At 37.6% G+C, this 16,765-nt stretch overlaps 1 protein-coding gene across 2 annotated transcripts in view; it reads right to left on the bottom strand.

Annotated features, from left to right (window-relative positions):
* Window positions 1-16,765, bottom strand: part of DOCK8 (dedicator of cytokinesis 8) — a 90,500-nt gene that overhangs the window by 41,377 nt on the left and 32,358 nt on the right. For both annotated transcript variants that reach the window (XM_063422811.1, XM_063422812.1), the window contains 10 exons: window positions 16,220-16,300; window positions 15,252-15,411; window positions 14,510-14,643; window positions 14,183-14,276; window positions 12,858-13,020; window positions 5,537-5,654; window positions 3,800-3,870; window positions 2,967-3,105; window positions 1,350-1,451; window positions 511-606 (listed from right to left, as the gene is read on the bottom strand). In XM_063422811.1, coding sequence (XP_063278881.1) covers window positions 511-606; window positions 1,350-1,451; window positions 2,967-3,105; window positions 3,800-3,870; window positions 5,537-5,654; window positions 12,858-13,020; window positions 14,183-14,276; window positions 14,510-14,643; window positions 15,252-15,411; window positions 16,220-16,300 — 1,158 coding nt within the window. The remainder of the gene's footprint in view (window positions 1-510; window positions 607-1,349; window positions 1,452-2,966; window positions 3,106-3,799; window positions 3,871-5,536; window positions 5,655-12,857; window positions 13,021-14,182; window positions 14,277-14,509; window positions 14,644-15,251; window positions 15,412-16,219; window positions 16,301-16,765) is intronic.

The following is a 16,765-nucleotide window of genomic DNA, read 5'->3' as shown; positions in this document are numbered from 1 at the left end:
TATGTAGAGTTTAGGTGTTAGCAAGTAGAAAAATACGTTAAGCAAGATAATAGAAAAATTTAATGATGAGGCTCTGTGCTTTGCTTATAGAAGAGTATAAAAAGTTCCTGAGTAATAAGAAATATGAAACAAGCACCTATTTTTAGATATAAGGTATAAGTGTAGTTTTAATGATTGGTTTTGTGCAGATGCCTGTAAGTTCTCAGCAATTTGCTATTGGTTAGAAAACTTCTAAAAGGTCTTGTAACACAGAGAATTTTGGCTGCTGCTGGCAAGACATGAGCTGCAAGACTTGCTGGAATGAGTGCTTATTTGATCACTTCTACCAATAGATTTAATTTCACCAAAGGATTTAATTCACTAAGGTTATTTCCACAGCTCCTTTTTTTTTTTTTTTTTTTAACTGTATAGGGTTAAACACCTCAGTTTCATAATCCTGCTAAATAGGCCTGGCCATCTGAATTTTCTTTGAAATGAAACTACAGCTGTGTGTTGCTTCTGATGCATTACCTGGGTGTGAACAGATGACACAGCTTGAACTTCAACAACGAAAACACCCTTGTGTCCTTCAACCCATTTTATAGATGGTGTCTGAGATGTAATTTTCTGTGATGGAAAAAAAAAAATGGGAATCATCTTCCTTTTAATGCTCAAGCAGAAAGTCTGTTTACATGAGGGTCTATAGTATTCACTTCATTTTGGACATTCAAATTCAGTGCCACACAGAGGAGGACAGCTAGGCATCTCCTTGTTCTCATAGACATTTGGACAGAAGCTGATGCATTGAATAGGGAAAAAAACTGGGAATTTTTGAGAATTTCAGCTGGATGTCTAGCACAGACCATGTAAATATACATCTTCTGATGTGACATTGTTAAGGCTAAAATTTCCTGGTCAAAGCATTGCCAAAGGCATTCCTTGGTGATGTGGGGCAGTTTAAACCCTCTGGAGAAGTTACCTACATGCCACATTTACAGAGAGGGCACAGATTTCTCCTTCAGTAATACCACCTGCTTCCATTTCTACTCCCCCTCCCACAAAGCCACAGAAAAATATAAATTAACCTATGGAAGAAATTGAATTATTGCCTTGACACTCTCTAAACAAATGTAACCCTGATTTACAAGAATTTGCTTGCATAGCTAACTTCTGAAAAACCAGTGTAATGATATAAAATAATGACACCAGTAACAATAACAACAACAATAACAATAACAACATTTTTCTCCAGACTTTTCCTTTTAAAGAACAAAAAGGAGGAACTGCCTACCAGCAGACAGCAATGTTAGTTTGTAAAACACCTATGCTGCATTAGGAAAATACTATCTTTTAATAATTTTGTTTGTTACCTCAGGAGAGTGACTTGAATAGTGTAAAGGCAGTTTATCCAATGCAACAGGAAGACTATAATATCCAGTTTGAAGACGATCATTTAATAGAATTGGCAGCCACTGAAACAAATGAAGAGAAAACACAACAAAATTCCTGATGATATATGATTAGACCTATTCATTTAATTTGTTAGATACAGTCAACAGAACAACAAATGAGATATTGACCCAAGCTTCTCTGCTCCAGCCCATTCAACAGTAATTTCTTTGTACTTTAAATTCAAAGATAGCTGTTAGCTACAGTAGAAAAATGTTCAAGACTGCCTTACAAACCATCTATTTCAAAGAAAACAAACACAGAGCTTCTCATGTGTGACACACATTTTTCTAATAAATCTTACCAGAAGGATTTAGTGGAATCCACATTTTTATTTAAAAATTCATGTATCTTGAATACACCAATTCTTGATATTGAAACAAATCAACAGCTAAAGTTCTGCTGGAATTAAATTGAACATCTTCCTTGTGGTCACCATGCCAGATTGACTTGTCATATCCCTGCACTGATGTTTGCACACATTCAATTTTTTGTTCAAATCTAAAAAGAGGCTGGGCATTGAATATCACAGGGCAGAAACATTTTGTATTTAGATGAACAGAAACTTGAAAATTAAGTTCTCACCAATGTCGAATCTTGGTCCTGAACTATATTATTTATTAACAATCCCACTGACATTGGTGGGACTGTAACTATCCATAAAAGCCCACTTGAAAGGATTCTCAGTACTGTGGTTAAAAAGCCCCAAAGCTGACAAAGAAAAAAACAAACAAGCAACCAAAAGTACACAAATACAATGGCCTCCCAAACTTAAAAGCAAGAACATTTGTCAGGCTCCACAGCTCAATTGCTAACCATAGATCTAGAACATCTTCAGATATGAAGCATCATTATCATCAATGCTTTCCTTTTATATTAAAATCTCTCCAGTTAAAAATACTGTTTGATAAAGAAAAAGGTCAGAGAGACTATGCTGCAACATGTATTTCTTAAACTAAGAAATACAGTTGATACTAGTTGACACTAGTCTCAACATGAAGATAAAGAAGGCAAGAGAATTCCAGAGTAGCTTTTAGAGTCTTTCTGCTTTTAAATTTTTATGTGGATAAAAGACAATTTAGAACAGAAATGAAGTGCCATGTAAAATCTAATTTAAAATATTACACTAGCTGTTACTTCATGTATGAACATGGTAACAGTAATAATTGTAATTACAAATATTTTATATTTTTAGGGTTTTTGCAATAAATAGAATTCAACAGAATGAGGTTATGTTCTATAAAGCATTGTTGTTGCAAATATTTAGGTGCATGTTTCAGTTGAATCAGGTGAATTCATTAAGTTCAAAGACAGTTACCAGTAAAATTACAGGATGAGGATGTAACACATCTCAGCCAGCATCTAGATTCTATGAATTCACTCTAAGACCTTCCACTGGTTTTGCTGTGTTGCCATAACCAGAAAAGGAATAAATGATAAAATTCTTGACAAGCAGAGTCTGTTTGCATGGGATACACACAGACACACACATACACCCACCCACACACCCCAACTGTCATGTTTCACATGGAACTTACTGAATAGCCCAGGAGTGTTTCAACAGATGCTCCTTGCTTTGGTTGGCAGCTGATGTGATAGAATGTGAACAGTAGATGGTGTTTCTCTGTGAGTTTTGCTGGCAGCTTGATTTTCACTTCTTCATAAAAGTCGGGGGATCTGTTTTAAAAAAATTCCCAGCACGTTCCCAATGTAAGTATAAGACTCAGCAAGAGGCAAATTTGCCAGCTGGCTTTTAGACACTATGGTTATAAAAACAGATAAATCCTGAAAACAGAACTGAGTTAAACAAAGTATACATATATATATATATATACACACACATACATTTTTATGGATTTGAAATATTTTTTGAATTACGAATTTGGAAGTTATATTTATGAACAGTCTGCAGCTTTGAATCAGAAGCAAACAGTATCAGCTGGACAGTTTCACTTCCACCTATCTCTAGGTTTCAATCTCTGTTTTGGATTCTTGCATAAATATTCTGCAAATCTTAAATCCCAAATTCTCACTCATGAGAATGGGAATGTCCCTTCAGCTCTTTTGGAGCTATGAATTCATTGACATGAATGGTCTGAAAAATTGTGTTGCTTCCTGCTCATGCTGCTTAATTCTCATACTAGGAGTATTCTCATCTACTAAAAAGCTTCAAACTAGAAGAGAATAATCACTTACACAACAGCCACTTATGCAAATGAATGTAGCAATCCAAGTTAGATATGATAATTTGCACAAAACATAAATGTTTAAAATGGCATTCCTTGATTAACTATGTAGGGTAACAATTAGGCAAAGACAAAGACATCACGATTAATACTTCTCAAGTCATATGAATAGCAACAACACTTACTTATTATGATATGTGATAGCTGTGTATATTTCTTGGACAAATTCTGGACCTGAAGATTTCCCAAAAATTACCTGCATAAGAAGAATAGAAAAGTAATCAGAACCACAGCATTTATTTGTCATCATCCTGTATAAATTTTAAGACAGTATCTGAAGGCATGAAATGACTCCAGAGTTTTATCCTAGGTTGTTGGCATAAATATATTATTACCAAGCACCTTCCCCACACTCCATTCAGGGTAAAACAGAAGGAAAAGGGAGCAGAGTTATTTTTAGAGTCACTAACTACCTCACATCACGTTCTTTAGTCATGAACTAAAAACCTAGGAATCATAGGAAAAAAGTAATGGTAAGCCACTTACATGTTGTCACACTGTCTTTATCTAAGTGCTAAAACATTAAATAAAAAGTATTTTTAGAAGTTTTGTTTTTCAGCTATAGCCTGCTCATTCAGTGTGAGAGACATCTCACCTTACCTTAGAGGTCCAAAGTCCCCTTAAAATCAAGGAAGAGAAGTAGGCACTTCTGCTGCTAGATTTGCTTTCCTAAGACACAGGTCCATGGTAAGGTCTTGAAATTAAATAATTTAAAGAGAGCCCTGGGAGATGAGCTTAGACAATACTCTCTGCACTGTGCAAGTCTATATGCATGTGTTGAGAGGAAGGTCACTTACAGTGGAGAGGGAAGACAGACAAACTGTGTCTGTCTTAACCATTTGTCAAAACCTAATCATAACACAGGCAGAGTTTAAGGAAACTAACAATGCAGTATTGTGTAAAAGAGGGTGCTACATTAACATGGCACAGCTCTAGCTCTGGAAGAAATGTGGCTTGGAGAACACTGATGATGCTCTGATTTTAGGTCCACAGGTTATGTGGAGCAAGGCTGTGAAGTATATACCAAACAATGTCAGCACATTGATAAAGGCTGGTTGGGTGACAGTCCTTGGTCCAACAGATTGTTGGACTGAAGTTTCCTTAAAGTAGTATTTCCACTCATTGTTTTCCTGCTCCAACACATAAAATCACAGAAGATTGTTGTCTCAATGTCATTCTCAAGTACCTAACAACACTATCTTGAAAATATGAATAAAAATTAGGGCTGAAGCACACATCTGGGTTAGAACAATTCAGACTGAAGCTCTAAGCTTGGTAAAGTTGAATAAAGGATCTTAGAGATCCAGTGAGAGATGCTGAATAACATGAACATAGATAGGACTGTCTGCCCTGCTAGTGGTGTACCTGTATGCCTTAACACACAGTGTGTTTCAAACATGGGAAGTTCTACCTATACTGCATGACTGTTCAGGCAATGAAGATCCCAACTTCCACCTTCCAGCATAACACCTGAGCACTTGTGTCAACATAGTGTACGCAGAGGAGTAAAAATAGACTGGGAAATAGACTACTTCATTCTTAAAAGGTCTCTGAAGCTCTGTGAATTTTACCCTTAGAAGTTCCAGCATGATAGTGATGTAATATTGTGTCATTCTCCTGCAAATAGGGTAGGAAGTTTTAGATTAGAGAGAGCAATATGCCTCTGGTTCCACTGGAATCACAAATCTTTTTTGTTGTGGGTAAGGAGCATGGCTCTGCTTTAGGATGAGAGGGAAAGCTTCTCAAGCTCTCTGTATTAGGCTTCCTAAGGTCCCACTGGAAACTGTGGTGATGGGAAGCAAAAATGACTTCTCCCTTCTGGAGGTTTCTCAAGAATGCTAAGAAATCCCAGTGTTTATTACCGGCATTGCACAGGACGGGTCTTCCCCACACATAAATTGGATCTTGATGGTAATGTTCCTTGCAGAAGCCAGTCGGTTCGCAAAGTTCAGCCTCTGAGGGTAAACATAGAGGAGATTTCTGGGAGAAAGATAAGAAAGAATAACATAGGTAAATGGCAAGCATTCCTGTTTGAAAATTAGCATCTTGTCCATTCCTCTGTCTATCCTTCAATTCCATCTATATAGTGAAAGATTTGTCAGAACTCAATTTCAGAAGACCACAAAGAAAAGATAGTTTCTTGGTGAGACATGTAGAACATCCTATGTTTAAGGTTTCACCTACACTAAGCTATGTTCTGTTACCAACAAACAATTCTCTTTGCTTGATGTAATGAAAAGCAAGAGGAATCTCTCAAGAAGGCAGCTCCTTTCTCAGATGTGAATAATCACATTTTGGAAGGGGGAAAGAATCACTCAGAGGTGCAAGGGAATCAACAACTGAATTTCATACACTCGTGGCTTATAGCAAAAAAAGAGCCATATATTCTTTATATTATACAAATCAAAAAGCAGTATCAATGAACTTGTGTAAATACAAATAAGAAAATTTGAAAGAATAATTCTATAAACTACCTCTTATTAGTAATGAATACACATAATGCTTTGAAATATAGAATATTTTGCTGTTTACTAGCTTCTGTACATGAACATATCACTAAACATAAAAAGCACCTTTAATTTCTGTGGGGAGTTTGGCAGCATAGGTGGTCTTCTGATGTATCATTCCAATAGAAGAGTCAAAATAATAATAGAATGATTTTTCTCTGTTGAAGTTTATGGCAAATCCGAGATTTCAGGTAGATCTGGATTATACATAGGTTTTGGAATCATATTATGTCTATTTTGTTTTCTGAGTCTGATATAGGATTCTCGGTGTTTGTCCTCTGAGTGTAAGGAATAAGATTAGTGTTGGAGGAAACATGCTGGCTTTCAGTGAGAAACAATGAGGACTACTCATGGAATTTCATGGTTTCTTTTTGTCTGTGGCAGTCAGAAGCTGCACACAGAATTGCACTTTCCTTATCACAGATACCCTCAGTATCACTGTCAGCTGCAAAAGTCAAGCAGCCTTGGAGTATATTGTCATTGAGTCAGACAGTTCACCTTCCATTTATTGTATCCCAGGACCTGGAAAATTGTGGTTTATTCTCCTGATTTCCATGTGTCACGACATGGCAGGACCATTCAATTACACAGTCCACTCTTCAACCAACATGTGCTACATGGCACATGGCATGCCTTAGTAAAAAAACTAGCTTGAAACTTGCCTTTCCCTTCATTCAGAATTGTACTTCTGCCTGTCACACTAATGCATTCTCTTCCTTACTACCTTATGAGCAAATTTTGCTTTGCCAAATTCCCTCTCAGATGATGTTAAGGAAAGCTAAGTGAAAGAATGAAATATATCGGTAACCTCTACTGAATTATACTTGGGGGACTGACATATTAAATGAAGGATATTGTCAATACTACATCTGCCAAAAGTGAAGAAATACATGTAGGGAAGGCTGAATAATACAGTCATTGCTTCATTAATCTGCAGCCTGGGACATGATGTCACAAATCTATATAATGTACCTGAGCACTGGATTTTACTTTTAGATGTGATTTGAGATGAAAGATATGTAAAAACACAGAGAGCTCTCTGCTGACTACACAACCAAGGAAGCATTATTACAGCGAGTACTGGACTGAAAAGCTAAAGCTTGTGCCATTTATGCTGAAGCACTTTTAGGGATCTTGCTTACATGTGTATTAAACCCATCAGTACTGAGGAGGAACAGAGGTAAATGCTGACTCTGGATATCCTGCAGAGATGAGAGTGATGGCTGACATCTAAAGCAGGAAGGTGAGAAGGGGATAAAAATATATTCCCTCACTCAGGCATGAATTGTAGAACCCTTGCTGACCACTGCCTTAATGCTAGTGCCTGCACTCCATCCAAAAGCCTGAGGGGAAGCAAAGACAAGGAGCATTTTCACTCAGCAGTTAGCAGGGGCATTGGGGCAGCAAATTCTGCTGTCTTTTACATAATAGGACAGCTAGGATGACAGGATAATAGGACAGCCCATGAGGATGTGGTGGGCTGCAGAAGGCATTGTATCTCCCCCAACGATCTGCACTGAGCAAAACTATTAGAGCAACACGTCACAGCAAAATACTTCTGGTCAGTGTGATTAAATTTCTCCCCTCACTCTCCCTGCAGAAAGTGCAGGACTCTACCTCCAGATACAGTCAGATATGCTTAAAAAACAAAAGAGCTATTCAAGGGACAGCTTGAATTTACAAAAGCCATGGCAGAACACTCAATGTCACAGAGAATACAGTCCCAAAGGGCAGCAGAGTACTGGGTGAGGCACACATGCCTACAGCTTCTGTGGGTCAGAGAATGACAGAGAAGAGACTATTTTGGAATCAGTCGCTTGCTGGGAAAGCTAAGGGTCCCCCTAGCCTGGCACAGGACATCATGTGGCAGTTCTCATACAAATTTGCTGACTTCCTATACTTTCATGAGGCTTAGCAGTGATTTCAGGACTTCCATGGGCAAAACAACACAGACCTATCCTCTGTCAAAATAAAATCTATTTAGAGTTTCAAGTCTGTGACTATTCTTTTTTTGTCCTTGTAAATAGTGCTTGTGTATATGGGCACATAAAAGAATCCTTGTCTTTGCTGGTTTACACTTTGTGCGAGGTGTCAACAAGTGCATCTCAAACTTTTTATGAACATTAGGCATCTTCATTGATGACTGTGATGAGAATTCCATACACAGCAAAAATCAACATATGTGCAAGTAGTCCCTACTACAAATCAGGATACAAACCAGGAATGTTCTGTAGGTTAGGAGTGATGGACGAGTTAACATTGATGTTTAAGACCTATGGTATTAGAAACAAAAGCTGAGGTACCCATTAGTTATAATTTTCAATATTTGTAGAGTCCTTCAAAATTTTGGTGAGGAGTCTTCAGGAAAAAAATGGTTAAAAATTGAAAAGGACATTACAAATGCTTAACCAAACATTAAAGCCCATTCTAGTCAGCCACTGACTAGGAACACAGAACAGTGACAGAACTTCAACACATCACATTCAAGAGGATGTGTATGAGTCATGTGCTCTGTATTTTAGGATGGATCATTTGGAAAATAATTGGAATGATTTTTCTCATGTGGCTAAAATTGTGAATCACGTGAAGAGCTTGTGGACAGATCTAAAAGTAGACCAAAGGTGAGTGTGGAAGACTCACACGTAGTAGACATACTCTCTCTGGATTCCACAGGCAGAGAGGAGTAAATGATGCTGTGAGAGCAGTAACAGGAGTGAGACAGTTATTCAAGAATAACATTTCCTCACCAGAAATTAGTCAAGGATGGGGTAGAATGATTGCCACCAAAGCATAGGCCTCCAGCTCACAGTGCAGTCTACAGTGAGTCTGAGAACATTGCAAAGTGGTTTGCAATTACATGCAACAAAACCACAAAGATGAGGGGTTTTTTCCCCTTCCTCCAAAAACCCCCTAAGCGTTGGGTACTACCCCTATCACAAGGGGGATTTCCTGTAGCTGGTTAAGCTGAGTTACTGCTGAAGTGATGTGACAAATCCCTCTTCCTCAGCACCAACATTTCATAGTGGCAGTGAACAGCATCATTTTCATTTATATTTAATGAGAAAATAAAATGACAAACAAACTTTAAATTATATGATTTTTCCTATTAAAAATAGAGGGGTATGAAAGAAATAAATCTTGGAATGTTTTGACATTTTCAGGGAAATATTTTTATTAAAGAAATGTAAGTACACAACAAAAAGAAGTGCTCAATTTCACAGTGCACAAAGAAAGTGAGCTGGCTGAGCTCTCTGGCATAAATCAGAAATAGCATCATTTAAAATAATGGCATTACACCAGTAAAAAAAAAGCTTGCAAGACCTGAGTTCAAAGACTATAACAGAAGGTCCCACTTTTCCTAACACAAAGGAAACAGATATTAAAAATAAAAATTTTTAAAAATCATCCCTTTGAAATACCTTTGACAACGTCATCCCCCAGTGTCTACATTTATAGCACTGGTGAAAAAAAATGGTTTGCAGACATGTGTCTGAAACTTAGAAAATATTAAATAACCTTTAAGTCCCTAGCAAGCCATGACACACCTCTATGAGTAAATGCTATCAAATCACTTAAATAAGGCTAACCAAGATCCTTAAAAAGGATGATTCTACTTTTCAGATTTGAAGAAAGGAAATAACATGAAACACTTTCTATTTGGCTCTATTCAAATTCAGTTACTCCTCATGGGTTAGTTTAATCTCAGACTTAAATTGGTATTCACTGTGTGGAGAACTAAGCAACAAGAATTGCATGACAGTTAAATTAAGCGAAAGGTCATAGGGCTCCATGGAGGATCTGCACAGGCTGGATCATGGCCCAAGGCCAGCGGGGTGAGGTTCAACAAGGCCCAGGGCTGGCTCCTGCCCTTGGCTCACAACAGCCCCAGGCAGCTCCACAGGCTGGGCCAGAGGGGCTGCAAAGCTGCCACAGGAAAAGGCCCTGGGGGCTGTGACAGTGACTGAACAGGAGCCAGCAGTGCCCAGGTGGCCAAGAAGGCCAAGGGCACCCTGGCCTGTGCCAGCAATGGTGTGGCCAGCAGGACACAGGGATTGTCCCCCTGTGCTGGGCACTGGTGGGGCTGCAGCTCAAACCCTGTGTGCAGTTCTGGGCCCCTCACTCCAAGAAGGGCATGAAACTCCTGGTGTGTGTCCAGAGAAGGACAAGAGCTAGGGAAGGGTCTGGAGCACAAGTCCTGTGATGAGCAGCTGGGGGAGCTGGGGTTGTTTAGCCTGGAGAGAAGGAAGCTGAGGGGGTCCTTATCACTCCCTACAACTGCCTGAAAGGAAGCTGTAGCCAAATATGGGTCTTCTCCCAAGTGGAAGGAACAGAACAAGAGGAAACAGCCTCATGTTGCTCCAGGGGAGGTTTAAATTGGCTATTAAAAGATATTTTTTCACCAAAAGGGTTGTCAAAGTTGGCAGGCTATCCAGGGAAGTTGTGAAGTCACATGCAGATGTGCTGCTTAAGGGACATGGTTTAGTGGTGGAATTGGCAATACCAGGTTAACAGTTGGATTTGATGTTCATTGGCCTACATCACCTAACTATACACGTCATACCATCGATTCATTAATTAAGGTAAAGATTAATGAAGGTAACTATTAGATGTTGTCTTCATTATTATAAGTTAGGGTGAACAAATCCTACTTTGTTTTGTTGCCATGACTTTTACTTAGGGTGAAAATGGAAATGGAGACTTGAAAGAAAAGGTTAAGCATGTAAGGTGTGAAGTCTTACTGAAACAGTGTGACTGCTGAGCAATAGCAAGTATTTCCTCTAATGTGTATGTATTCAATACAGACCCTGGCAACATAAGGATAGTGTGGAGGCACCCAAATTTGCTTTAGGAGAAGCACAAATTAATTTTTGGCATTGTGCTTTTGATAGTCATTACCTCTGGCTGCAGAAGCAAGAACCTGATGAGAACTAAAGATAGAATATTCTGTGCAGACTCAAATGCTGTTACAGCTCAGAAACACAGCATTTGCTAATGATTTTTGGTTGAAAGCAGATCTTTAGACACCGTGAGGCTGCACATTGGAATCAACACTTACTGGGGCCAGACAACAAATAGGAAAGTTAAAACTCCGTCTTGTTTTTTCATTAGACTAAAAAAAGGCATTTTTGCTCACAATCATTTACATTTCCACTCTCAATTCTATAAAAACTACTTTCCTTACAGAAACGTCTGCATGAAAGTTCTATCACCATCCAGTTCTATCTTTGATACACAGAGTAGACAGAAGTACCATAACCCTCTGCATTTTAGTGTACTGGTGCTGTGAGCTGTCCTCCAGAGATTGAATACCACAGAACTGTGCCAGAGCCCAAGAGTAATTCCTCCAAAACTTCTAACGAGGCTATAGCCAAACTGGCCTACTGATTTCCTGCTGACACCATACTGCAAGTTGTTATTGTAAGATAAAATTTGCCACTTCCTCTTTTTGTTTTCCTTTAAAGCTGAGACACGAACCCAGGTGTCACCAACAGCCAAACAGATCTCTAGTATTCTGTGAAGGTGTTCCCTGGAATAAATGAGTTTGCCATGGTGCAGTTCTGAGTTGTACAGAACCACAAGTCTTGTCCTTCTCTCCTCCTGAGTTGGGTCAGGTAAGCAGGTGGGAGAGCTTGCTCTTTGCTCATCTCCACTGCAGGAAATTAATAAACTTTACATTTCTTTTTTCTGAGCATTCCTTCTGTGATTCCTTATTGAGAGTTCCACTTTTTGCCACTAATACAATGCAGTATCTAGCTACTGTTTTAGGGATCAGAAATCCCCCTTAGAATAGCATCATCTGCTATTATTGTTAAAAGCATTTATTGCTCCCTTCTCTTGACTAACACAATGGTCAGATGAAAGTTATTATTTCAAGTTATTTCTGTATCTGTAATACTGAAATACACTCCATCAGAATTACTGTTAGCTAGTACTATATCTACTAGCATTTCTACACTCAGTTGCAGTGAAATACTGCACAAACATCTTGAAACACATTCTTCTGATGTTAATTTCTTATATGACACTCAGATGTTCCAGACTATTAAGAAATAAATGATGGAAATTGCTCACTTTCACGCCACTGAGCACTGTGATCACATTGAAACAATCATAACAGAACAGATATAAGAATCTAAATTACATAGCCTAGAGCGCTCATTCATAATTAAAAAGTTCATAGAGCAACACATTATTTCCTCAGATACCCAGATGACTCAAATTAACAATAGAAACAGCTGAGAATAGACATTTACCAGAAGTGTTAAAAATTACAATAAAATCTACTAGGAAAAAAACCCCCACAATAAACCAAACAAACACTAAGGAAGATGATAGATAGATAGATAGATAGATAGATAGATAGATAGATAGATAGATAGATAGATAGATAGATAGATAGATAGATAGATAGATGCCAAAATAATGACAGTTGTTAAAGAGTTTTTTTTTTAATGTTATAAAAATTTTTCAGAAGACAACACAATTAGTAAACACATTATGGAATATCCTGCAGGTATTTTCTCTCATAATGGCTAGGAAAATTAAACCATCAGCCCAACCATTGTCTTTAGCCTTTTTATAAAAATATTTTTAGTTTCTATTTCTGAAAAAAAAAAAAAAAAAGATGGAATCACATTTTTTTAAAGAAATGTTAAAAATACATGTTACTTCTTACCTATAAATGGTGTGGGGAACATACACTTCTCTAACTGGGAATTCCAAAATCTCTTTGTGAGGGCGATTGCGGTTTTCTGGAAGCGGCTGCACTGGGAGTAGTTCTGGTGTCAGACAATAACCAATATTCTCTGGAGCTGGGGAAATCTCCACTTTAAGTGTTCCTTTAAAATTAAATCACAAAATCTTAGCAAAAATATTTTAAAAATGAGCAGTTTATGATAAAAGAAAAATTAAAATAATATGTAAGGTTACACAGCAACACTGTGGAAAAAAGAACTGGTTCTTGGGCTGCATGAGAAGGAAAGCATAGTACAGAAAGATAGAGAGGAAGTATCCTTCCTTCACATCCCTTCACAATCAGGGCAACACACAGCTCCTTATGTCTACCCTGTACTGTTTCAAAGAAAACAGAAAGAAAGAAGGAAGATTATGTGCTGGCTAATGTTCTAGTGTCTGTCATGCACAAGTAATATAACATTTGTCCAAGAGACAAACAAAAGGTGTGCTGTCTAATGCACTTCTCTGTTACTCCCCCACCCCCTCAGATTCTGCTCAGATTAATCTCTGCCAAAATAGGCACCACCCACCAGGAAAGCTAGGCTTTCTGTGGTGAGCAGTTACACAGCTAGTACTGATAACATTTACCCCAGGATAAACAGACTTTCAATTTAAATTCTCTGCTGTGATAAGTTAAAACTGTTTGTAGAGCTCAGGCTTGTCATTTCTGGCAATCAACCAGAAAGGAAAAAACAGCTTTGCTCTCAGTTTATATATTTTAAGGTTCCTCCACAATGCAGAAGAGGTTGAACTATAATTTATTTAAAAAAGAAAAACTAAGCTGGTCAGGTGTTCAACAGTAGCTAAACACTGCCTGTACCTCTCTACTTTGTTAGCTAATGGTGACCCTAATATCAAGCTAAGATGAAATGTGTACACTTTTAAATTCCTCTCTATAAAATATGAATTCAAAATTTCAAAGCATTGCAGGGAAGTAGCAAGGATCCTAGACATTTGGTTTAAAAAACTGCCTTCAAACACTTTGAATAATAACAAAAGATATCCAGTAGGTACACTGTAAATTAGGGAGAAAAGCAAGTAATTAAAAAAATATCAAGCTAAATCTAAATCTCTATACTCATTTATGCAGAAAAAAAAATCTAACGCATCTGTGTTCAGGTAGACACCAGAAACCCAGGAAGTCCCACAATGGCACATATTTTAGGCTTTACACCCAAGTCAAATGTATTTTGGGGCTGGAATTTAAGGAACAGTTTAGGGGAGAAAAATACATATAAAACCTTCCATCCAAAATTAATTATGTACCTGGTAAAGTCTTAATTCTTCTTTGCAAGGAAGACGATCTTTTGAAATCAGCTAAAAATTTAAACAGATCTTCATCACTGAGCCTGTCTCCCTCCTACCAAGAGAAAGACAAAAATCAGTACCTTTCTAACAATACTCCATAACATGGAGAAAAGCTTCAGGAGTGAACCATGTCCTTGAGGCATCCAAAGGAAGTGGGTTACTATTTACATGACTGCAGTTATCCTCTGTCCCCACACAAATATAACTGGTAGCTTTCCCCAACACAATTCGTATTACATAAACAAAAAACATCTTATGAAATCAGAACTAAAGAGAATCCAGTACCTGCTTAAAGAAGGTGTTAACAGTGATTGTTTTGGAGGTTGTTGCTGGGTAGTTGTCCTCTGAGCTGAAACTTCTCTCAGAAAACCTTTTTGGCTGCAGCAGCATTGCCTTCTTGTCACCACTGGATCCTTTTCCTTCAAAGGGAAATTAAATGTATTATCATGTATTTTTTGGTTTCTGCTGCAGCACAAAGTTTCTCAGAATACACTAGAAAACCACAGAAACATCTCACTAACATCAGAGGATAGAGTACCCAAAACATTCTGCTTCTTCTGTTTCAGACCATGTGAAATAATGGACACATCGACTGAAGTGACAACACATCTATTGAAGTCACATTATTTCTGCTGCAGAGCAAAAGATTATTTAAATTTTTAGTTCATGGGTTATAAAGCACATTGAACAATGGTCCTGCCTGCTAAACTGAGATGTTTGGTATCTTGATTGCTCAGTATTGCTAGCTAACTCCATGGGGCAAAGGGGATTTTACTTCTACAAAGCCAGTGCGCAGTGAAAATTTGGCCTAAACCATGAAAGAATATTTAGTAGATATAAAAATAAATATGCAGAGACAACGTGGTGAGCACAATTAATTTGTGTTTGTAGAACTGAACAGGAAAACTGTCAAGACATGACTTTGAATCTGTGATTCATTTTTGGTGCCAGAGTGAATAACACTGTTTCCTGTAACCAGTCCTAGTGAAGAGTAACTTTGCTGTACTTAGAAAAGTTAGACAAGTACCATTTAAACCTTCAGCTTCTTGTATTTCTCGTTCAAGTGTTGAAACGTTGAAGACACTAGCTAGACTTATGGGAATCCAGGCAAATGGCATTCTGTATTTCCCCAGCCTCTGACAGAAGGATTCAGCTTGTGCTTTCAGTTTTTCAATCTTTTCTTTTGTCTGAAACAAAGAAAATAATGGCTGTTTCAAAAGCAATCAGTTATTGTGATGCTACCATAGACAAAAATGTGAGTTACATATTTACAGTTCAGCTAATAATTTGCATTGGTATCTCTTATATTTTCTTGGTACATCACTGACAGGATTGTAGCTGTTTTGATTTGTACATTCACTTTAATTGGCATTATAGAAACGTAGAAAGCCAATCTTTTTGTAGTAATCTTCAAATCCAGAATGAACAATCACCATGAAACATTAGCAGGTTCTACTTCTTTCATCAGATACAGAAAAAAAATTGTGTTGAAAGCAATATTGTAAAGATGAGACTTGTGGAAACCCAGAGAACACTGTCAGTCTGTTCTAGGGAGGTAAATGTCCATGAATTCCTTGAACAGAACTCAAATTATCTATGGACAACAGTACTAAACTGGACAGCTGCACACTACAATAGGCTGTCTGCCCATCCAAATCAATAGCATGTCTCTGAGGTACAAATATTTCTGTTAATTCTACATTTCAGTAATTTCCTTTGCTCACCCCTATCTGCCTCATGACTCAAGATTCTTGATTTCCAAAGGGGTCAGTACACACTAATGCACTTTGTCTTCTCCTGATTTCTTTCTGTCAGCCACAGATATCAAACTGCTTGCACCACTGATGATCTAACTGGCTTTTCCTCCAATGTTTTTGGTATTCTACCCTATTTCAAAGGGTCTGCTCTTTCTCGGGTATTGTTTGGGGTTTGCTTGTTTGTTTGTTTTTAGCATGCATTTTTGGATCCAAATATTCTCTACAGTTATTTACTTACCTTGCCACCCTCACTTTCTTTAAGAACCATGTAAGGTTCTGCACAGTCTCCGATTTCTCCTTGCTGAAGCACTTTTTCTATCTATAAAAAGCAGTAGAATAAGATGATTAAAGAAAAAATGCTATCCAGATAGTAACATATTGTTTTTCTAGCAATTTGAAAGAGCTTGCCTAGATATGTAACTGTATATAACACCTTAAAAATGTCCTTATCGAGTAACTGATTCTAAACCTTCTAGTTTTCCATCTGTTAGAAAGTAGGAAATATATATGTGACAACACTGTCAATCACTTCATTTTCACTGACATCAGGATAATTAACACATTCTAAATGAAGTGGTTCAGGCTAATTCACTTTGAGAATTAGGCAATTGATGCAAAGTGCATTAAACCAATGCCAAAAAACCTCCACAGAAGGTAAATAAAATTTTTGAAAGTGCTTTATTTCACTTTATTTTTTTATTTCCCTTAGGCAGAGATAGGAAATTCTATATACTTTGTAGAACTGGTACACCAGATACTAATATAACTTCTTAGCTTGAGAATG

This window comes from Prinia subflava, chromosome Z (assembly GCF_021018805.1).
Source record: "Prinia subflava isolate CZ2003 ecotype Zambia chromosome Z, Cam_Psub_1.2, whole genome shotgun sequence".
NCBI classification, from domain to species: domain Eukaryota; kingdom Metazoa; phylum Chordata; class Aves; order Passeriformes; family Cisticolidae; genus Prinia; species Prinia subflava.
This window is presented reverse-complemented; position numbering and strand designations above follow the sequence as displayed.